Source organism: Mytilus galloprovincialis, chromosome 3 (assembly GCF_965363235.1).
Source record: "Mytilus galloprovincialis chromosome 3, xbMytGall1.hap1.1, whole genome shotgun sequence".
NCBI classification, from domain to species: domain Eukaryota; kingdom Metazoa; phylum Mollusca; class Bivalvia; order Mytilida; family Mytilidae; genus Mytilus; species Mytilus galloprovincialis.
In genome coordinates this window covers 65,486,276-65,511,245 of record NC_134840.1, presented here as the reverse complement: position 1 = coordinate 65,511,245, position 24,970 = coordinate 65,486,276, and the positions used below count along the sequence as shown (strand labels likewise).

Here is a 24,970-nt window from a genome sequence, read left to right as displayed (position 1 = left end):
TGATATTTAAAATGTTTTTTTAGCCTTTTAACAAAAAATTGCTATGCCTATAAGCATAAAAACCACATACTTGCGCGACGCCTTTTAGTTTTATTGTTAAATTTTGTTAAAGGGGGAAAATGTTCTACGATATATATCATTTTGTCAGACACTTTTCTTTTTTTGATTTGTTCCTCATAATATTCCATCTATATATTTATCAGAGTTTAACATTAAATTGTGCGTTTTACTGTTAACAGACGTTTAACCAACCCGATTATCAGACCAACCGCCCATATAGCCGCATACTCAATATAGATTAAACGACCAATTTCTCGGTAAGCCGAGTGTCGGCCTTGATAAAAAGTCTTATAAACAAACTACTCTAAAATTTGCACATTTCATCAACGAACGTCATCTGCTACTTCAAAATTTAAGAAGAAGGAAGACAACCGAGTCACCGTCAGACAGAATTGGTTTAACACTTCAGAAACGATTAATGATAAAAAAAAAATCTACTTCATAAATGATAAAAAAAATCAATCCATACTGTTGTTTACCAGAAATCAATTTTAGTCTTTTGTTACAAATTACTTTTATTTATTATAGTCCGGAATGGTCATACTTGTATGTTTTTTTTTCAAATTATTTTGGATAAAGCTTATATTAAAACTAAAACACGTTTTTTTCTTTTTATTGAAATGGTTTAAATAAAAGACAATGCTTCTTCCAATTAAAGATTTGACAAATCCATTTTAACTGTCTCATTGGAAGTTCCTTGAATTAATTCAGTCTACGATGTTGTAGCATTACAAGGTGGAGGTGCGTCTTGACACAAAACACATGGACCAGCGTCGTCGATATTACTGAAACAGGTATGTGTTACACATCGTAGAGAAAATAGTCTCGAATTAACACACCATACATAATAATTACAACCTCGAGGATGGGCTTTGTACTCATTTTTCGATGATAAACAATAATCAGCTGAAAAGAAAATCATAATTCTATACGTAAAGATATCAACTTTATATATCTAAATGACTATAATGAATCAAGATTTATTCTAATGTTAAAGGTTTCTGTTTTCCTTTAATAACTCACAAGTGAAGTTCTAGGAAAGTTTTCCTGAAACAAGATTTAATTGCACATTTTATGTAAATTTTCAAGAAGTGTTAATAAATTTATATCCGCCTAAGGAATATAAAAAAAAAATGGAATCCAACGGTATAAATCTATTCCTTTCGATGAATTCTATAAAGACATTTCTATTTCTTTTAACGGTCTTAAATTTTGAAACTAGATGGTCTAAAGAGCCTGTGTCGCTCACCTTGGTCTATGCGAATAATCAACAAAGGACAACAGATGGATTCATGACAAAATTGTATTTTGGTGATGGTGATGTGTTTGTAGATCTTACTTTACTGAACATTCTTGCTGCTTACAATTATTTCTATCTATAATGATTGGCCCAGTAGTTTCACTGGAAAATGTTAGTAAAAATTTACAATATTATGAAAAGTGTGAAAAAATGACTATATAGGACAATTACTCCTTAGGGGTCAATTGAACATTTTGGTCATGTTGACTTATTTTTAGGTCTTCCTTTGCTGTAAATTATTGCTGTTTACCGGTCATCTCTATCTTTAATAATATTCAAGATAATAACGAAAAACGGCTAAATTTCCTTAAAATTACCAAGTCAGGGGTAGCACTCTTACAACCAGTTGTCCAATTCATCTGAAAATTTCAGAGCAGATAGATCTTGACCTGATGAACAATATCAACACCAATCAGATTTGCTTTAAATGCTTAGGTTTTTGAGGTTTAAGCCAAAACTGCATTTTACCCTTTTGTTCTATTCTAAGCCATGTCGGCCATCTTGGTTGGTTGGCCGGGTCACTGGACACAATTTTTAAATTAAATACCCAAATGATGATTGTGGCCAAGTTTGATTTGATTTGGCCCAGTAGTTTAAGATGAGAAGATTTTTGTAAAAGATAACTGAGACTTACGAAAAATGGTTAAAAATGGACTATAAAGGGCAATAACTCCTAAAGGAGTCAACTGATCATTTTGGTCCTGTTGACTTATTTGTAAATCTTACTTTGCTGAACATTTTTGCGGTTTACATTTTATCTCTATCTATAATAATATTCAAGATAATAACCAAAAATATCAAAATTTCCTTAAAATTACAAATTCAGGGGCAGTAACCCAACAACCTGTTGTCCGATTTATCTGAAAATGTCAGGGAAGATAGATCGTGACCTGATTAACGATTTTACCATGTCAGATTTTTGAGTTATAAGCCAAAAACTGCATGTTACCCCTATGTTCCATTTTTTAGCCATGGCGGCCATCTTGGTTAGTTGGCCGGGTCACCGGATACAATTTTTAAACTAGATACCCTAATGATGATTGTGGCCAAGTTTGATTTTATTTGGCCCAGTAGTTTCAGAGTAGAAGATTTTTGTTAACGACGACAGACGACGGACGACGGACGCCAAGTGATGACAAAAGGTCACTTGGCCCTTAGGGCCAGGTGAGCTTAAAAGGGTTATGAAAACTACATTAATGGTTTGTATCGTTTTCCCAGTACACTTTAGATTTTTACAACGTAATCCGACAAAACATAAAAAGAAAATCAGATATTTTAAAAGTATCAGCCGTAACGTAACGTGAATACAACTTAAATTCAAATAGGTATACGAGGAAAAGTTCATTCGTTAATACGAGAAATGCTTTGTTTTGTAATAGTCCGACCGATTGGTGCAGATATAGAGCAGAATTGCTCACTTGATGAGGATTGCATGAAACTTTGCATAATAGTTCTTGATTATATACCCTTTGATATCAGCTATGGACCCACTCTGAAAAATCCAATATGGCTGCCATTTTCAAGATGGCGGAAAAACGGTATAAATATCCAGATTGTCCAAAGGTATTCTATATAATTTCGGAAATTAAAGTAATGATTCTTTAAAAATGGTCTTCATGTTCTTGAATTTGTTATCAATTAATTTTGAAATATCAAAAAAATAATTGGGTTATTTCTATAACACATACATTTGCAAATATAGCTGCATATACCAAACAAATAGTGTAATTCAAAATGTTAATCAATATGTCACATGTTATTGCAATTGTTCTTTAAACGCTTTCAGTTTTAATGGTTGGAATGAAATAATTTGAAACTAGTAGATTGAACGTTATCATAGGTCGATTAAATGTGATGGAATAGTAGATAACTCATCTGTACTTTGAGGCAGTGCCGAGGGCATCTTGTCACGTGTCTCTTTAATGACACGTCTTATGTCACTTATCGCGACTTCATCTGCCATAACCACTACATCGTCATTATTCTACGTAATCAAAAGATGTGCCTATCTTCAGGCGGATCAGACGATTGTCATCATTTAAAATGGTTAAGGGACAATTATTTCCTTAGCCAACTACGTGCGAAACCAATTCGTAACTATTCAGTTAGCATGGTCCTAAAATGCACTCCTTGTCAGCACTTTTAATAGTGTTAATGGTAACAGTCATTTTGGAACTTGGCGGAACTGTGATGGTTCGTTTTATGCAAACTTGCTGAGTTGAAATCTCGTTTCCTCTGTTAACAAATGCCGCACTGTATTGTTGATGGTAATTGTGGGAGTACTCAGGTTTATCACATGCGCTCAGTATGTCCAAAATATCTAACCTAAGTACAACATGGTCTGTTAGTGGCTCTCTGTACATATCCCATTGTATGATTACTCTATGTATGTCGAGAGTCTTTCTTTATAATCTTCCAAATAACAAGCTGTTTAACCAAACCACGCAGCGTTACATTCTCCAAATCTCCATTTTCTATCGGAATTAATTTCTCATTTACTAATATTATCATTGCAGCAGTGTTCACAATCATGGTCACATTCTGGTCATGTATATTAGTAGTACCTCGTAATGCTAAGCTTTTTTAAAATGGTTCGTCTGATGACAAATGCAATATCGGACGAGGCCGTGTGCCTTTGTTCGATTTTGTGATGAGGTGATGTTTTTTGGCCAATATTCCTTTGAATCGTGCGATGGTCTACTGGCCCGACTCTTTGCTGTTTAAAACTCCTTTGTTGGGGTTGCACTTTGATTTGCTACGTATCCTGGTGAAGGTGACCGTTGTCTGGAATAACCGGGATTTCTGGAGTTTGTCCGAGGAGATGCTAACTGTTGTCTTTATGGACTATATGATCTCTAGCTTAGTGGGGGTGTTGTTGATCGATAGCAATTAAGCTTTGATGTATTTCTATCTGGCGATCTACCGCAATTGTATTCCTCAGGAGATCTGTCACGTGTATATTGATCAGGGGTGATCTTCCATTGAACAGGTGATCTTCCATGATTATTTGATCAGAAGAACCGAGGTTATATTGATCAGCCTATCCACGGTTATGATGTTTAGTTGAAAGCATAACATCAGCTAGTTTTGTGACAATTTGTGTGAGGTAATGCACCTCCTTATCCAAAGTACTGCTCATATTACCTTTAACGTTCGGTATTACTGCGCCATCAGTATAGTAGACTTGTCGATGGTCGTAGTTGGCACTTTTTGATCCATATATCGTCATCTGGTTTGCTATTGAGGTTTTCAATTGTTTTAACGCCTTGTTGAATGTTTTTGGGTTTCTCTCAATAAAATGTCTAGAAGAATTTTTGTGTTTATATCCTAAACGGAATGCTTCGGTTACAATTTGGTTTAATCATCTTTTTTGTTGAAGCGGTGCTCCAAATAGATGCCTATTTTAGGCCTTGGAATAATCATCTGTGTTTACCTTGCGAGCATCGGCCTGACAATCTGGGGCCTACACACATGTTTCCTGTTTTCCCATTGTCATATACCGGTAGTTCGTTCAAATTGGCAAATGAACGCCTCTCAAGTCATGGATCCTCTTCAATTGAGTTTTTGCATTTTTGGGGGCTGTGGGTGTTGGGTACGGTCCCTTGCACCAATATTTCTTGCCATCGGGTATATTCTCTCTCCAATGAGGATTCCTAATAAGAGGTGTTACCACCCTCTTTTGGTTTCCTCTGTTCTGTCCTGGATCGGTCAGTGGAGTTAGCTTGCTGTTATGGAAAACTTGTTAGAGCTTCAGGACCTGAAGAGGTTGTTATAATTTGAGTGATAACTGTTAGATTTGTCATTGATTCGACGGGGATGATACCGTAAGTACTCACTGCATTCAGCTTTGGACAAACTTGATAGAATGCACTTGCAGCCAATTGTTCCTGTAATGATGTGCTGCTCTGAACTAAACATTATTGACTAAAAGAAGATAGTAAGTGGTCGTAAGAAGACACATAAGCCTTTTGCTGGTATCCATGATTAGTACTAGAGGTTTATAGTATGTTCTTGAATGGAGACTGTTGTTGAATAAAATTGAGAATGACAATGGGGAATGTGTCAAAGAGACAACAACCCGACCAAATGAAAAACAACAGCAGAAGGTCACCAACAATTTGAAACAAGAGCTCTGACATAGAGGACTTTTGACTTAAGGTGAAGACACCTTCAACAGAGTTGGCACGGTTGATGGTTCAAGCAAACTACAGTTCGGGAACTATAGTTGGGGAAAGACCCAAGGCATGGATTTTGTTGTGTATTTTTGATAAAATTGCGGTGTACTGGCTAAGGTCAAAGTTTGGCTAAGATGATGTGTCCATTGCAGGAATGTTAGCTTCTTTATTTCGATTGTCCACTAATTCATTTACAACAGATGCAAGTTGTTTGAAGGTACAATGCTGTTCAAATGCACTTTGAAATTGAAATGTGACACCTTCCACAGTTTTTGTCAGCTTGTCCATTCGTCTCACCACAACATTGAATATCTTATTGAATATCAATTCCGCCAAGTAATTATTACAAACCTTGTGGTCTGTCCTGTCTTTAGATTGCTGAAGTTGCTGAGATATTGCTCTCATCTGTTCGTTATTAATATTCATTGCCTCTTTATGTTCAGCTTGAAACGTAATGAGAACAACACATATTTTATCAATTATATTATTATATTGATGTTATGGGAGACGACTTTCCTGATATCGAACTTGCGCTATTTTATCAATTCACGCTTCGCTCTGTTTTATATTGCGGTGAATCTCAGCTGTTTTTTGGGCATGATATTTTCTATCTACTAAACAATCTTGGTACTATAGACAACTTTTGAGTTCGATGCATTTCCATCAAAAACTTTGATTTTAGTAAACATCCTTCGTCCGCTTAGGGGTATCGTCACTTCCATTCCAATGTTGAGCGAGTGGTTCGAAAATTAAAATACTGTATTGCACGATTTATTCGGCAAACTAAAAACTTACTGACAATCAACACTGCTGTCATTAGGGAATTGTGGTTAGGTACTTATTTCTAGTTTATCCTGTACAATGACGACCACTAAGACGCTCAATGAACGTTGATAGTGCAGGGATACAGGCGACGCCCTCTATCTGGTAAATGACGACACAAAGGCGTGTCTAATTGAGGAGTTTTTCCCGGTGACGGATAAACTGGAAAGTGGTCTATTGTTTCATAGTAATTTCTGAGCTCTCCTCTATTAAAGAGTTTTCTTCTGTGTGTTTCTCCATATATATGTCGTCTTACGCACACTTACCATCTACTTTGAGTCAATATGGGGAAACGGGGAAACAAGTGATTCAGTGTCTTCCATTTCATGGTCCTTGTCCATGTTGTCCTTAATTCCTGTCATTTCACTAATGTGTGTGAAAATGATTTTCAATTCACACTTTAAGATCTTAGATAGCAAAATATTTGACCCAGAAAATAAGATAGACACTGAATAATATCTTAAGGCAGATAAATCCCAAATCACAGCTTATCCCAAATACAGCTTTTATGTGTTATCCAAGACAACAAATTAATAGTGCAGCTTTTAGTTAAAGCTACTACTGCAGCTTTTTATGAAAGCTACTACTGTGTATATAAAATGACAAGCAAGACAAAACCAAAAAGAACAGAGCTGGGAGAGATACTAAATTGCACATTACATCAATAAAATGCTAATATTCAGGTTAACTCTCAATAATGAATATTTACTTTTTTTTCAAGGCGGTCATTTTGGAAATAGCCGCCATTTTGTATTTCAAAGAAAGATCAAAACAGAATCTTGCTAAGTACCCCAAGTCATTCAAATATGGTGATTTTTGTGCTTCCAGCATCAAATCCACTGTGGTTTTTGCAATACTGGAAAATATTTTAGAACGTACGACAGCCATCTTGAAATAAGCCGCCATATTGAATTTTTGAAGGTGGGTCCATAGCCAATATTGCTTAGTACACAAAAATGTACCATCATGCAAAAATTGGTGCTTTCCTCATTATTTGAGCATTTTTTTCACCGATCAACCGGACTATAAGCAATATACTAAAAACAATTCCCAACATATACACCAACAAATGTATTTGTTTAAACCAGAGACATTAGATAAATTGTAATGCCCTTCTTATGTCTTCCAGTTGAATTATTTATGTGCTACTGAAACCATCATTTATTGAGTTTTTTTGTAAGAGATATAGACTAGTTGCAGCATTCGCAGTTTGTGCATAATAGTTATAAAAGGTACAAGGATTATAATTTAGTACGTCAGACGCGCGTTTCCTCTACATAAGGTTCATAAGTGACGTTCATGTCAAAAACAATAATTATAAAGCCAAAGAAGTACAAAATTGAAAATCATTGAGGATCCAAAATTCCAAAAGAGTTGGGCCAAATACGGCTAAGGTAACTTATTCCTGGGATAAGAAAATCCTTAGATTTTCGATTCAAAGTTTTTTAAACAGGAAATTTATGAATATTACCACATAATTGATATTCATGTCAACACCGAAGTGCTGACTACTAGGCTGGCGATTGCCTCCAGGACGAAAAGGCCATCAGCAGTGGCATTAAGTACGCCAGACGCGCGTTTCGTCTTTCAGAATTCGTTAACAATACTAGTCCTTTCAAACTAATAAGCACAACTTCAAATTACATTCATACATTGTACATGCAATTTAAATAATCTGAAGTACGCCTTTTACAATTTCATTTAGCATTTGTGCATAGACTTGTAACAATCATACTGAAAACAATTGACGAATACTAATAAGATGATAAAGTATTCAAGATACTTCACTTCTTTAAATGGGCTTCGTCGGTTTTTAATAACAGATTATAACAAGACAAAGAACTCAATTATACACGTCAGGTCACTTCAAATTTTATTCTGGAATTCTGCAAGTCATCAACTAAAAAAGCCCACAACGCTGCGTATGCGAAAATTTGTCTTTAGACAACACATGCTATCAAACGATGTAACTAAATGCAAATACATGATACAGCTAGATTTATACATAATGAAAACATAAAAAAAAAGTTAAAAAAAAACCTCTTTCGTTCGGTTGGATGACGCATATTATATAACTTCCATGAATACCTCCTCGTATATTTGTCAATAAAATTTCATTTTTGTGCAGTTTCATTAATAACACAAGGTTATATACGTTTTAAAGTTCAACGATGATTTGAATTAATTATATTTATAATTTGGTACGTAAAACGCGTGTTACGTCCACAAGATTCACCAGTGACATTTAAATTTAAACAATTTTAATTCTAAATTAAATACATACGATCAATGTCCTCGGAAAGTAAAACACTAGTGTTGCAGGTCTTTTAACGTTGAAAGCAACCTTCGATCAAAAGTGTTCAAAATTCCCAATGATTATATTGAAGGCAAAATTAAAGGAGAATAAATATACTTTCACTAACTACGAAAGCAACATTAAGATATTTGAGACATTTCATATGTGAACTACTACACATCATGTATACATTATTCTTTTTGAAGATTCTGTCATCTGGTTTTCTGATCATGCGAAAGAAACAACAAGTGGCGTTCAACACAAATAATAAAAAAAAAAAAACTACAAAAGTATTATGACTGTTTTTCATCCTATTTTTCCAATTCTCGTTGTTTTGCTAAAAGTGTAAAAACATCAAAACGTAGTATGTCCAATTTCATTTATGTTAGAAAAAACCCGAAATGATTTAATGAATCACTAAAGCTTGTAATCCAAAAAGGGGTGAAAATTCATTTTTCATTTATCACTATTATTTAGATGCACTAAAATATTGTGTTAAATATTATTTCATGGATGTGTTTTGTCTTTTTTTTTGAGGTTTGAACTTGAACATACTCTTATTACTTTGGAGAATTTAAGGGTAGAACTTTGCCAGAATGAAAATCCCGATTCCCAATTGAAAAGGGTCGAAACAATCTATACTTTTAAACGAGAAGATCTCATTTTGTGTGTCGCTTCTCTTTCTCCCACAATAAATTAATCATTACGCCTCTGTGTCCTATAGGATTTCATAACTAAATTGTGTTTTGGTGATTGGGAGGTGTTTGTAGATTTTACTTTACTGAACATTCTTGCTGCTTATATTGATCTTTATCCATCACGAACTTGGCCCAGTAGTTACAAAGAAAATATTTTGTAAAATTTACATAATTTTACAAAATTTATGACAATTGTTAAAATGGATTATAAAGTGCAATCACTCCTTGAAATTGACCATTTTAGTCAGGTAAACTAGTTTGTAGGTCTGACTTTGATGTACATTATTGCTGTTTACTGTTTATCTATATCTATAATAATATTCAAGATAATAACCAAAAGCAGCATTTCTTCCTGAAAATTACAAATTCAGGGGCAGCAACCCAACAACGGATTTTCGATTCATCTGAAAATATCAGGGCAGATAGATCATGACTTTATCAACAATTATACCCAATGTCAGATTAGCTCCTAATGCTTCAGTTTCAGAGGTATGAGCCAAACCCATGTACTGTTTTGAGCCAGGTCGATCGTCTTGGTTTGCGGGCGGGTTCAGCGGATACATTTTTAAAGCTAGATATCTTAATGCTAATTTTGGACAGGTTTTGTCAAATTTGTCTCAGTGGTTTCAGAGATGAAGATTTTTGTAAAAGTTGACGACTACGACGGACGCCAATTGATGAAAATAGCTCATTTGGCACTTCGGGATAGGTGAGATTAAAACGAAAGAGGGCTTAAAAATATCGTCCTGTCTCCATGTACCAATATGATTTTTGATATCATTTCTTAAATTCCCCAGACATTAAATCTTTTACAAAATTTCGTCCTTAAATAGTTGCTTTTATACTTTCAACACATTCGGCAATCCTCGGTAGACTCCCTTCTTTACTTCTATCCTAGATGAAGGTACGGAATCGCTGGGTTGAGACGAATGTTAGATGAGGGTACGGAATCGACCGAGTTGAGACGAATGACTCTCAACCAAGCTTAAAATGCCTGCGATTTTGCTTTTAAGTCAAACAGGACTTCCGGATTTAAACATTTTCATAAGAGTACTCGGGGAAAGAACAATGATTAACATCAGTCAAGTTAATATGGACTCTCTATATGATATAGCCGTGATCGCCTAGGAAAAGAAACGTGCATTTGATAGTTGATAGCAAATACACTTTTATTATGTTCATAGTCTACAGAAACGAAAAATTAATGGAATTTAATAGAAAAAAAATTAACGGACTTTGGAAACAAGGGAGAGGGTTTAAACTATTTCCAAGTACCTATGAATTTTGATACTTTTCTGAAATTCTCTCCACCATAGTGTACATACTTTCAACCAAGCTCTAAATGCCCGCGATTTTGCGCGTGTGTTGTAGTTAGTAATATAGCTAATTCTTGAAAACCATTTAAAAAAAATATCAAACGTAAAAAATTATATGGGGATAAAAAGTAGTATTACCGCTTTATACATGACAGTGGTAAGTACACAACAACATTGTTCACCACATCTGATGTCATGTTGAAAAAAGCGTACATATACCCTTATGTAACAAAATGTTAGAAATTATTATGAATTAAGGAATGTATCTCCCTCATGCAAAGCTCTGATTCCTTTCACGGATTTGGCTATACTTTTAGGACCTTTTGGATTATAGCTCTTTATTTTTTATATTAGCTTTGGATTTCAATTATGTTGGTCACGAGCATCACTGAAGAGACATGTATTGTCGAGATGCGCATCTGGTGTAGGACAATTGGTACCGTTAATGTTATTACTACCACTTGGTCGATGCCGCTGCTGGTGGACTGTTAGTCCCCGAGGGAATCACCAGCCCAGAAGCAATTACTTCGGTTCTAGCATGAAAATACAGATTTTTTATGTTACTAAAATTTGCTGTTACAAATTGTTAGACATTATGATAAATTAAGGAATGTATCTCCCTCATGCAAAGCTCTGATTCCTTTCACGGATTTGGCTATACTTTTAGGACCTTTTGAATTATAGCTCTTCGTGTTTTATATCAGCTTTGGATTTCAATTATATTGGCCACGAGCATCACTGAAGAGACATGTATTATCGAGAAGCGCATCTGGTGCAAGACAATTTGTACCGTTAATGTTATTACTACCACTTGGTCGATGCCGCTGTTGGTGGACTGTTATTCCCCGAGGGAATCACCAGCCCAGAAGCCAGTACTTTGGTACTGGCATCAACGTACTGGCATGAAAATACGGATTTTTTGTGTTATTAAAATTTGCTGTTACAAATTGTTAGAAACAATCATAAATTAAGGAATGTATCTCCCTCATGCAAAACTCTAATTCCTTTCACGGATTTGGCTATGGCTATACTTTTATGACCTTTTGAATTATAGCTCTTCATTTGTTATATAAGCTTTGGATTTCAATTATTGTGGCCACGATAATCACTGCAGAGACATTTATTGTCGAAATGCGCATCTGGTGCAGGAAAATATGTACCGTTAATGTTATTACTTGAAAAAAAAGAATTGTAAAATATGTTCACCGTTTCTGTTTGATGCATAGTAAGTATGTTTGCAAGTTCAAATACTTCTTTAAACCTTAGCTACTTTTTTGTGTCATAAATAAAAGCTCGTTTGATTAAATTTACAAACATATCTTTGCCATGTTTTAGTCATTTGATGAAAAGTTAAATAATGAGGAAATATCAGTCCTCAAAGTATTGTGATAAATAAACAACAAAATAATACTGTAAAAGTCGGATTAAAACATACCTTGAATCAAAACGATTTCTTCCTCTTTAGAAATATACGAATTTGTATCATCATTTTCTGTAATTGTCCTCTGATTTACAGCTCTACATTTAATAGTTGTCCTATTCCAGTCAGATGTAGCAATATGCTCGTGATAAAAAGTTTGTTCATTATTACAATTGTTATTCGGTGTCACTTGAGACGCAGTTGACGCAATAGATGAAACAGTAAAATTTTCTTCGCCCTTTTTACGAACAAGAAATTCAATATAGCCTGGTGGATTTCCAACATTTCCAGTACATGTATAAATTACTGTATTTCCTTCTACTGTGTGAAGCTGTTGATCAATCGATGGTTTACCTGGTTTCGCTGAAATTGGATAACAATGCATTTAACTATTATGTATTTTTTGTACCATTCTCAAAACGTGCGTCTGTGTACTCACACATAATGTATATGCCGTGAAACATTCAGAATAAAAACTAAAGGAAAGTAACCTTAAACATTGATAAAATAACGTTTTGAAAGGTTTTCACAAAAATACATAATAGTTTATCAAACCACATTATTGAACGAATGATGTCGATTTATTACATAAACTCATATCTTTATAAGAAACCAATTTTACTTTTAGCATGTTTATCTTAATAAAAACTAGGGAACGAATTTTGTCAGAATTTGTTTTTGTTTTTGTCTTGCTGGTATTACTATTTTCCTCCCAAAACATTGTTCATATATAAATAGTAAGAATATTTTTGACTTGATAGTGTATTACAAGAAAGGACATAGTACGGTTTCCAATGGGTGTGAATCAACATGTTTTTATACTTTTTAATATAATTCTACATATGAATGTTATATTAAGAGTTTGGTTTGTTTAAAAATTTTGCAAGTTGTATGCTCAGGTTTACATTTTAAAATTTATCCCACACAAGTTTCGTTTTTGTAGTGATAAGATTTTCAGTTTTTGCTTACCTATATTTTTTCTGATACTCCAGTTTAATAAACTGAGGAAAGATTATTTCTGCCTCAAACCTTTTAAGAGTTTCAAAGATAAAATCAAATAATACTTTAACAATTGATGTAACCTACTTAGTATTTCAAGAATTCCGTCATCGAATCCCGGAGTTCCACCAGTGTCAACCGTTACTCGATATTTCCCTCCAGAATCACAAGATGCAATCAGTGTTTTTATTTTGATGAAGTTGACGTCGGCTTCAATTACACGATTCGATCTTTGATCAATCATAATTACATTCCCACTAGCTTCAATATTTGCAACTCGTCTTGAAATTGTTTCATTTTGCATTGTGAATGTAATATTGATATGTCTATAAATTGTTTCATTAAAGTAACAAACAACATAAACTGGTCCAGTATTTACTGCGATAGATGATCCATTACATGAAACCTCTAATAAATAAGCATACAAAATATTAAAAAGTTTTCATATTGTTTTTATATATATAGTGGACTCTTAAGTGCAATGGTTACGCTAAAGTGCGATGGTCTACGCAAAAGTACGATGGTGTATTGCGATAGTTTCTAAATTTAGAAGACCGACCACGTTTTTACTGCTTCAAAGGTAATTTCGGTTTCGCAAACAAAAAATTTCAATTCGGGCGTTTTAAATATTTGGATCATTGGTGTGCTGACCGTTCACACTGTCTTATACTTATGCGAATTACAGATCCATCCCCAGACCTAGTTTACAGTCGTTATTGTAAATAACTTATACAAACCTTGTTCATCGTACTATTAGTGTTCGGAATGTATGAGATTTATTACATAAGCTTTAATCTAAATGCGAGAGAAGGGAGATTTTGTCCATTTTCCTACATTTTCTTAGTGAAAACAGATACATGTTTTATTTTCCTACAAAGTACAAACTAGTAATTTAGCGGAAAATCTATAAGCTACGTCTGAAACATATACCTTTATTTTACAGACGTTTCTTTTCCATAAAATCTACAATATTTCAACCACGGGGATCGCAAAGTAATTTCAAAAACTGCAATTAGCGTAAACATAATTTAAATGTATTAGTTTGCTACCAATGCGTATACTGTTTTGTATCTAAAAGTAAACTGCAGATTCAAGTTTTCTGTCAAGCAACTGAGAAAACAAATCACACATTTGTTTCAGCCGACAAAGCATGGTTAGGTTTAGGTAAATAATGTCATGGACACTTGCTTTCTGACTGCATGGTTTATAAGTTGTTTTAAAATGAAATGTATCTTCCTGCATGCACATTTATAATTTGTATAAATTACTGTTAACGCCACAATCCACAACGTTTCTTACAGCTTTATTCTCACATACCAACACATTTAAGCGTATGAAGGCATCGGACTTTAACGCGGACAATTGCACTTTGGCGTGACCATCGTATCGAAGCGTCTCCATCGCACTTTAGAGTCCTACATTTATATATAATTCAGCCCAACAATGTTAAATAGATCTTGCATTTTGCGGTATTACATATTTAGACAAATTATATACTAATGGTTTTTTTTACTTTTTATCACCAACATTTTGTTTTGACAATGTAATGGCGTACTATTTCCTTTCTACAGTACTAAGCTGACTTAATAGGGTTAAAGAAAGGCCGCTAGATACCATAAACATACTATGTATACAAAGGCCAGAGTCTGAGATTGATTCGCAATATAATATAAAAACTTAACTGACAAAAAAAAGTTCATTTATTCAAAATCATAAAATTCAAAACATACATGTTGTAAATAATACGTTTGACATAAAAGTTCATATTTATTATGAAATAATAATCTATAATTAAAAACAAATTACGTCAACTAATATCATATTAATTAAACAAATAATAAAGAATAGCAGAGCTGAGGGAGAAAATCCGCCCTTATAAATAAACATAAATACATGTCTACCTCAAAAGATAATATTGAGGTATGTGTTTGGGTAGGAATTCTTCACAAATTGTTTGATAAGAATCGCAAGTAAACACATCAAATGCTGATGATAAAAGAAAATTACCACAACTCACTTGCACGTGAAGTCGTGCTGACCCCGCAAGATCATAAACCAATAAGAAAGATGAAATCTAATCTTGCCTTGGTCATAAGTGAAATTTTTCTGCACGTAAAAGTGTATTATCTAATTTCAACAATGTATCGTTTAATTGAATAGGACACTCTGACCTTTTTACCAGACTAGCTAGGGACTTCATAATTTACAGTATAAATAACTCGCTCTTTATTGAGGTCTGAGTGATAACCAATTAAAACAGAATTATCTTATCTGCTGTTTAAATTTTTGTTGGTAAGCTTAATTTTAATAAAGAATTACAATTGGTTATAATGGCACATCACTTGATGAATATTTTTACTTCTCATTTTCAAATGTAATCATGTAAAATAAGTAATGGCAACAGTAGCAAACCGCTGTTCAAAAGTCACTCATCAATTGAGAAAAAAAACCATGGTTACAAACAAAAGCCAAGAGAGACACATCAAACATGCGAGAAAAACAACGATTATCAGGTTAAAATAAAAAAAATGGATTTATTGGCCATATCGACTCGACTTCTGTTTTGTACCTACTAATTTTCCCTCTGTCCCATTTATAGCATCGTGTTTGCCAATTGTATGGCTGAACTTTAGGTCTTCACAATTTATCTGCAGTCGATGCTTTAGCATTAAGAATAAGGGAAACATTTATGGTCCTGTGTACCATTGCTCTTAATGACCTGATTTGCAGTTGACCGTTAACACGTCTTTCTTATTACGTAGCTTATTTAAATTTTACCAACTTGACGTTGATACTTTTTATCTGGTCACGGATGGTAGGATCAAAGGCTGTCTGACTTTACAATCATTGTCAGGATAACACGACGAGTTTCTGACGTGAACGTGTCTTACAACAGCATGTTCGTGTATTCCTGTCTACAATTGTTGTATAGTCTTGTTAAAATTGTCTTCGTTCTGTCACGGCAATATCGAAATATATTTATATTAAACAAAACATGATTTATGTTTGGGTATGAATTGACAGAAAATGTTAAAAAACGAAATAAATGAATACAGTTTTAACATGTTTAAGACATTTGACCAACATCAATAATCCGGTATGTCCAATTTACTCGGATATTTTATTTTACTTCAAATCAGGGGAAAATATGGTAAGGCTTAAGTTACACATAGTAGTTATACGAAATTTCATCATAATTTGGTGGAAAAAAAGATCATCTAGAAAAATATTGAGTCAATAGTTTAAAGTGATCATCTTAGTACTACTCTGAAAAAGAAAGCACACTACTTAATCCAATAACTATTTCTGTTTCGATGTACTTACCTACTGATGGCTTTGGTGGAACTGGTGTAGTTGTTGGCATTGGTGTAGTGGTGCAAAAGTCTATAAAAACAAAAAATGGATTATCATGCTCGGAAGCAAAGTGCTTAAATTAAAGATAGTTGATTCAAATGATAGCGTAAGTACACGAATGGTTCGAGTAGCAGTATTTTCATGAATAAATTATGATGCCCTTTGAATGAAAAAATCATTAAAGCAAATTCTTACATAATCTGTTATTCCATAGATCTGAGTTGCAACAGTTTTGAACCATATACATAAGTTAATGACAGTTTTAATCTACAACGTATTAAGAAAATAAAAAGTATTACAGACAGACCGAAAACATGACAAGAGTTCAAAATATTCCAAAAGAATAACCACGTCGTACAAACAATCTAAACATTTCAAATTGTTATTCTTTGTTTTTTTTTGTATCATTGGGTCGTTGTCTTATTAACACAAACAATAATTTGCAGTTTCTTGCTATCAGGCTATAGTCATTTTTAACTCAGTATATATGACGCATATAATTTATTGATTACAAAATAATTACTTTTGTTATATTAGTTAAAATTATGGAGCCAAAACATCCATGTTTAGATATAAAAAGATGTTGTATGAGTATCAATGAGACAAATTTCCATCCAAATAACAATGTATAAAAGTAAACCAATATAAGTCAATGTGCATGAATATGAACATCAGTTGTTCGACCTGTTAGTCAAATGCGTTTTGTTCAAATATACTTTTTCACTGTCGGTCTGTTGAAAAATTTTGTTTGTGTTGTATTTGAACCCCATACAACGAAATTTGTTTTACATGCACAGGTATAAAAAATGCGGTGTTTATCAAACGCAATCATAGATTTGAACGTTGTTTTCAAGTTTGACTTGTTTCTATTTATTTTGTTTGGGCTTGTATTATATTTTCCCTCCGGTTTATATAATCCGTTCATTCTATTTTGACAATTTAAGAGTCTATCCTAAATTGAAGTACATTGTTTGACTATCCAAATAATGTTTTGTTCCCTAACATCACTGAAGAGCTATTAATTGTCAAAATCAGGATTTGGATTACAAATTTAAGCACCTTATTATTGTGGGTTATCATCTTTTCCGCAAATTTCTTGATTTTTTTGGGTATTATATTGATAGAAAGATCCATATTGGTACATCTTGTGATCAATTTATTTGACAATCGTCAATGGCAGTCGGCAGGGTTAAAGAACATCCGTTGTTCGACCTGTTAGTCAAATGCGTTTTATTAAGATATACTTAAATTTTTTTTTGTCTTTTGAAAATATTTATTATTGCTGTATTAAGACCCCTTTACAACGAAATTTGTTTTACATACAAAAGTATAAAAATTGCATGTTTTATCCAACGGAATCATAGGACATTTGAACATTACTTTAAATTTTGAGTTGTATATATATTTAAAAGCATGTGTGTTGTACTCCTTACCTTGTATTGACGCCTAAATGTTATGTCAAAAGTTAAAAGCTCACAACGTTCCGACACAGAGACGGTACTAACAACAATGTTTTAGCTGCTTTATTGCATCTTAGAAAGAGTATCACATTGATAAAAGCAGACATTTAAGTCAGATGTATCGACCGATTTTGTTTTTGATATTATTCTTGATGTTGATCGAGATATATGAATAACTGTTAACAAATTTAAATAAAGCAACCTGGGACTTGATGTTTATAATACTAGCATTGATTATCAATGATTGTTTTCATATAATAAAGTAAAATCACAAAAATACTGATCTCCGAGGAAAATTCAAAATAGAAAGTCAATGTGAAATTATATCAAACGAATCAAAAGCCATGCAATGACAAAAATAACCAGAAGATTTGTAGAGGACAAGGTGTTGTCTGCAACAATAGACTTATGTTTATACAATATATCATGTAAACAATCGTCCCGAATCAATACAAGATGTGAACAAAAACCAGAAACAATTCCAAATTCATTATTTGGATTAACATGAGAAATACATCAAGGGTCGTTTTTGAAGCAGAAACTCTAAAAAAAACACAATCAAAATCTGACACAACACTTATATAGATACAACTGACTTAAACGTTAAATGGCAAGTAGCTCTGATTTACGTATTTGAGATCATCATATTGTGTAGAGTAGATTTTTTTTATCGTGATTGTGTTTGATACGTTTTTTATTTGATTTTGCCATGTGATCATGGTCTTTCCGAATTGATTTTCCTCTAAGTTCAGTATTTTTGTGATTTTACTTTTGTCTTCATAACGATCAGCGGGCTATGTTTTCCTTTTTATGCATTTGAGTGGGTTTTTTTCAACCCTTTTTTTGTTTATATAAGAAATAAATTATATAATATATAACTTACCAGCAGGTACACCTTCGTTGCATACAGCATCTGAACAATCAGTAGAACATATTCCAATCAGACTGTTCCGACATTGGCCGTCTGGACATGCAAGTCCATACGGATACATAATATTATCTGCTGCTAAACACACCACATATGAATCACATCTTCCAGGGTGTCCTCGATAATCACCTGAATCTCCACATGAACAAATGTCTCCTACAGAAAAAAAAAATTGTAAAGAAAGATAAAAGAGAAAAATAAGCTAACATCAACGACAATCTAAACATCACTTTCAATTTACTATTATTAGAATTATCTGGAAAAACCTTACGTGGAATTAAAGCCAACGGCTCCTCTGCAATGGTCTCATTGTTAACATTTCCAGAAGGTCTGCATCTTATTTTTGAATCCTTCATTTCCGACGAGAACAATAACGCAAATTCGATTTTCTCATAATTCTGACGTTCAGTCGTTGATTTGTTTCTTCGAAGATCTTTAAGTATGGATCCTGGTATTCCTTTATATTCATTTGTATTGACATATAAAATTTCTAGAATAAGTTCTCTCATCGGATTCCCAATAATACCGGCACATGAATGAACATTACTGTCTCTGTAGAAGCCCAAATCAATCACTTGATCTACACTGAGTTTAAGAACAGGTTTTCCAGGAAAATCTAAGTAATAAATACAACATATTTGAGCTTTTCTTAAAAAGAACATGTTTAAAAAATATTTCAAAATAATTCATTTAATATTTTTCAAACACCCAATTTTGTCGGATCATTCTGGTTTTGTGTGAACATTTTCAACCGGGGGTTTCAAACGCAAATGTAAATTCCAGTTATTAATGTGTAGTCATATATCTATATGATCCAAAAAAAGATAATTCATTTACGCCACAATTGATTTGCGTCAGTGCTACTTCTGAAAGTAATTTTTTAAGCTAAAGGTTGAATTTGCGCTATATAAACCAAACAATTATAAAATGGCGCCATGCATGTTTGACTATTTATTTCTATTTAACAAGTTTGATCGTATATGATCTACATATAATATTGTTGCTGCATCTGATTTAATAAGTTTATGTTAATAAATCGAAAAAAAAATCGGTTTCTTAATAGTACAATCTGAATAAAATTCGGATCTATCATAATTTTCATTCGTATAGTTCTGGACAAAATATTCAATTTCATGATGTTTGATGTATAATTAATGTGTGTCCCCCAGTTCCACATAGTGCTGTCCAATGGTAAGGTTTATAATGGTTAATCCAAGTCACAATTAAGTGTTTTAATTAACCGTGTCCCACATTCTTAAACATGCACGTGTGATGGTATAGTTACGTATAATTTCTATACCGTTTTCATTTATTGACATTACTCCACGGATTGATTCTCAGTAAACGTCATTTTCCAAAAAGAAATCTGCTCAAACCTTTGCTAAAAACCATCTTAAACTTGCAGTGGAGTGAAAGTTTTTGCTCTATGTTAAAGGCCTTGTTGTGATTTTGAAATGAAAAAAACAATAAAAGCGTACCGCTGTTCCTTTGATGTGAGATATATGCCCCGTGTTTATGATCTGATTTCTTGTCATGTATTGATTCCCTATCTGCATACATCTGCATGGGCCATGTCAGCAGTATGTAGCTCACGATGAATATTTTAAATATTTTCTTTTGTTTTGTTTTTTGGTGGACATCTGTATTATTAAAGACAACTATTTCTACTCCAGTAACGTGAATGTGAGGGGTCCCGATTTTCCACATATAGAAACAGTGAATCCCGATATCTTCACAAATGTAATCATCCATTCCCGCATTCGCGATAACTCGAATTCCAACAAAAAAGAATCCCCAAAGACAGTACTTCAGCTTATAACAAACTGTATACACTGGGTAGATATTTAACGTTAATTCAACACTAACATAAAAATTGTTAACAGAACATGTATATGTATTATTATTGATACCCCCTCAGCATTCAGTCATAATATTTAAAACTACACGTTGACAACTACGGCGATAAGGAGTGTACGATGACGAGATTATTCGAGTTATGCTATAAAACCGTGCACTTATAAGGGCCCGGTCAGAAGGAACATACCTGAAAGTAGTACATATTTTGTAAAATAGTTCCTATGCATAGCTGTATCTATATTAATAGGTACAATATTTGGTTAACTCATGTATCAAAATGAAAGCTTTAGAAAAATGTGATCACTTGAGAAATTGTTGAAAGTTTATTATTGATAACAAAAATCTATGAAATTTAAATAAGAGGGCATATTTTGCCTGCTTCCCAGATAGGTTCATATCCCTAAGGGGCCTTGAGATGAGGAACTCAGATGACGTAATTAAAAAAAAATAGTCCGCCATACAATTGTGGATGCTGTGATTTATAAATGGACACAATTGAACAATAAGAACTGTTTTATAGAGCTGATATGATGAGAGAGAAATATGTAAATTTGACCTTCACTAAATTATTAGAAAGGACAAATTTTTCCTTGAATTTCATGATCATTATCTGGGATCATTTCTTGACTTTTTATTACTTTAGAGTTTTCCCAATCATTTATTTATTTGAATTAGCCCTATTAGCCGCTTTTTTTTTATATTGGGGTATAAAAGCGTATAGTATGCATTTACAGTTTAAGATGCCATAAATAAATCAATATAACATCTGACACTACACATTCTGTTAATAAGATATGTATTTAGGCGCTCCATATAAATAACATGATAAGAATCAATCAAGTTCATATGAACAGGTTACTCTGTCATTTTTATATGAATATAGAATCAGGTGAAAGCTGCATGGGTTCTTATTATAGGACATTAATCACGGCCAGGTCAAAAAGTTTGCATAATTAGTAAAGGTTGAATCAAGTACATTTGGTTACTATGCAATTATTCTAAAAATAGTAAAATCACGTCAAGGCCGCGTGGAGTCACACGTGGCATGCACAAAGCGTGATAGATATTATTCAGAACCAAATTGCGTTCGGAAATTCTCTTGACTTTTTATTACTTTAACGTATTCCCAATCATTTATTTACTTAGTATATTGATATATAATAAAGCCTGACGAAAGTTCATTCGGTTGTCTAGGTAAACTCAATTTGCGACAGTAAAATCTACGTTTTACGAAGGCCAAGCTTAAAATACAATACAGTTATCTCCTAATTAATAATGCGAACGCATACACGAATGGAGGGTCAATGTTTTTTTTGTAGATTTTACCAAAGCTTTTTATTCATTGGAATTGAGTTTTATATTAATTACTTATAAATCTTTTGATTTTATTTAACGAATTATTGATAAACTGGTGAGCATTTGAAGACATTTGTTAGTTATTAAAGTAGCCTACTCAGGCGCGTAGCTCCCTATATGCCAACAGGCAGTTGCGTGAACATCAATTCGGCATGCAAAAAAATAAATTAAAAGATAATAATTTAAAAATTGAAAGGATACACATACGGGTATATGGTGTCGCTTTTTCAAATGCTGTTATGTCATTAAATAGCGGCATTTGGTTTCAAAATTAAAGTTTTATTGCAAATGACAAAAAGGGACAGTAAGTTGAATCTATTACAAGATTAGAATTTGTTATACTCTTGTAGTTTCGGAGAACAGTTTACAGAGTACGGTTTATCTGTTTGAAATGCGATGTACCAATCGCATTTAGATTTATCAGATATGACAGAACCCTTCGATATCGTTAAATATGCCGATGCGATGTGTTCGACAGACTACCCAAGCCAATAACCCTGCAAACACGCAAAAACAGTCTCGGAAAGTCTCATTTTATTTTGCGCCCATAGACCACATAATAATCTATGGAACTGGAATCACGTCTGACATCAGTCTGAAAAATCACTGCTTTGCGCATATCTGCGTCCTCGTGTTGTAGAAAATACAACAAACAAACAAATCTCAGCATTGTTTGAGACATACGAAACTGACTTGTCCTGTAATTTTGACAAATTCAATCGGGAGGTCGCTCGATGGCGAACACACTGGTTTCACATCTCGCGGGTGCTACCACAGAGAGATCGTTCAGTGTAATACGTCTGTTGAAAATATATGCACGATTAACAACGAACAACGACGGTTTAGTATCGCTAGCATTGCTGCATATTCATCGGTATTTTTGTGGGGATATTGATAAAGTCATAAAGAAGTTCGTTTCTGTTAAGACCCGAAGGGCAGATTTTTGACAATTTTGAGTTCAATCCATAACACAAAAATGTGTTGTTTATGTATTCAATTAACCATGCTTAATTCTTTTTAGATGTTCTATTCAGAAAATGTTTGAATAGTTTTGCATTCATGAATTATGTATAAGTCGTATGTAAATGTCGCTTCTCAATTAACCGTCATATGGCCAAAACCCGAAAAAAACCATTTTCTGAATAAAAGTGTTCCATTTTTTTCGCCTCGATCCGCCTTGCGGTATATGCTTCCATATCGTTTCATTTTAGATACGCCATGCTATTTGGTCAATAAATGTAAAATGGCATATTTAAATTCTTACAGATGGGTGCAGTCCTAACCTGTACAGCAAGTTAACTTCGTAACCAGTCATTTGAACTGGTCAAAGTTAACCTGTGACCGGATTTAGGACTGCTCTGACTAGTCCTCGGACTAAAATCTAGTTTACTTGAACCAGTCCTGTCATAAGTTAACTTCGAAACCAGTCCTGCCACAAAGTTAACATAAGTTTGCTTTTCTTTGAAAAATTCGATCAAAACAAGACCTGTTCCAAAGTTAACTTTTGACTGGTCTGCTCAACACTAAGTTAACTCGTATTCAGGACCGCTCTACATCGATTTAAAAAAAATATTTTTTAATATCTTTATTTCGTAGTATAAACTTCGAAATTAAAGTAAAATCAATACTTCCGTTATATAAACAGGAATAAATACAAAGATTTGAAAATAAATTACGCATAAAACGTTGCTTGTAACACAAATGTATATGGCTCTGACAATCTATCAATTATAAAAACGATATTGGTTACAATGATAACAGGCACTGAATATATATTCCAAAACCTATCAAATTCAACCATATTTGCACTTTATTATATATATCTTTGAAAAGACGTATATTTGATGTTAGATGTATACGTCCTTGTTAGTTTATAAACATCCCTGAACTATGCAGCCACAATCAGCAATAATTTAATTCATTTAAACACATGACTACAAATTTTTGTTTGCATAATTTTAGGGTGCCTGCATGTCCTCCTTTTATTCAAAATATTGATACGTAACAAAATTTCAGTAGTTTGAATCTCCCTTTGGTATGCTAGAGCTCTCTTTCAGTGTATGTCTTAGCATTAGACTAAATAGAATTGCATAAATATTCAAGAATATAACTGTGTACCTGATTCATCTTAGAAAAACTGTCATTTATGTGCAAGATCCTCTTTTGGTTAAACAGTGAATTCGAACACATGGATGAAAGCTGCCATTATATTAGTGATCAAAGATGCAAGCATTGTTAATCTATTGGTATTTTTTAAAGCTAGATGTTTTATATCAAACACAAAAAACAATAAAAAATATTTTTTGAGAAAGTCAATTTGGGGCAACATGTTTTTTTTTAGACATAAATCATACAAAACTTACTTCCGACAACATCTAAATATGTCTGTTGACTGTTGCCTGTCCCTATACTGTTTGTAGCATAACACGTGTAAAACCCTTCATCACTACTTGCTGAAGAGTTTATTGTCAGGGATAGAGAGGCAACTGTAACACCACTGTATTTGTTGGTGTTTTTAACAGAAATTACAGTTGTGGCTCCATTAATTTTTCTCCTCAATTCTACTACAGTGTGTTGTGGGGTAGCTGTTATCTGACATTGCAATATTATAGTGTTGCCAAAGTCTACTTGATACGTGTTTTGTGGAACGGCAACCGACGGAATACCTAGAAATACTCGACTGTAGTCTGAACCATACTTATTGGTCTGACCTTGTATTCTACCTTTACTCGACCAGAACGTAAAATTTTTAACCCGTCTGAACCAAACTCGACCTAGTCTAAACCATACTCGACCAAGTCTTAACCGAACTAGACATATTTTTGTATCTACAATGTATCTTTTATATATTTCATCAATTTAGAAACTATTTTTAACAACAACTCACTGCATGAAATGATGCATTTAACCAAGTCTAATTAATGATTAA

The 24,970-nt window shown here is 33.4% G+C and overlaps 2 protein-coding genes across 2 annotated transcripts in view; both read right to left on the bottom strand.

Moving 5' to 3' along the window:
- Window positions 1–657: 657 nt before the first annotated feature.
- On the bottom strand, window positions 658–13,491 carry LOC143068650 (uncharacterized). Its single transcript, XM_076242874.1, has 3 exons — window positions 13,174–13,491; window positions 12,103–12,450; window positions 658–966 (listed from the first exon to the last, which is right to left on the bottom strand). Exons 1-3 carry the CDS (start codon window positions 13,388–13,390, stop codon window positions 773–775), a joined length of 759 nt encoding a protein of 252 aa, XP_076098989.1. The 5' UTR covers window positions 13,391–13,491; the 3' UTR covers window positions 658–772.
- LOC143066761 (uncharacterized) overlaps window positions 13,462–24,970 on the bottom strand; it is a 54,106-nt gene continuing 42,597 nt past the window's right edge. Inside the window, exons 12-15 of the mRNA XM_076239572.1 lie at window positions 19,100–19,444; window positions 18,784–18,984; window positions 16,415–16,470; window positions 13,462–13,494 (exon numbers count right to left, since the gene is read on the bottom strand). Coding sequence (XP_076095687.1) covers window positions 13,462–13,494; window positions 16,415–16,470; window positions 18,784–18,984; window positions 19,100–19,444 — 635 coding nt within the window. The remainder of the gene's footprint in view (window positions 13,495–16,414; window positions 16,471–18,783; window positions 18,985–19,099; window positions 19,445–24,970) is intronic.

What these genes read in the sequence shown, in the direction of transcription:
- LOC143068650 (XM_076242874.1), bottom strand. Translation starts at nt 13,390, where the DNA reads ATGCAAAATGAAACAATTTCAAGACGAGTTGCAAATATTGAAGCTAGT. An exon ending in CGGAATTCTTGAAATACTAA is followed by an intron (nt 12,451 to 13,173) that starts GTAGGTTACATC and finishes ATCCAATTTCAG; the next exon opens with CGAAACCAGGTAAACCATCG. An exon ending in AGAAATCGTTTTGATTCAAG is followed by an intron (nt 967 to 12,102) that starts GTATGTTTTAAT and finishes TTTTCTTTTCAG; the next exon opens with CTGATTATTGTTTATCATCG.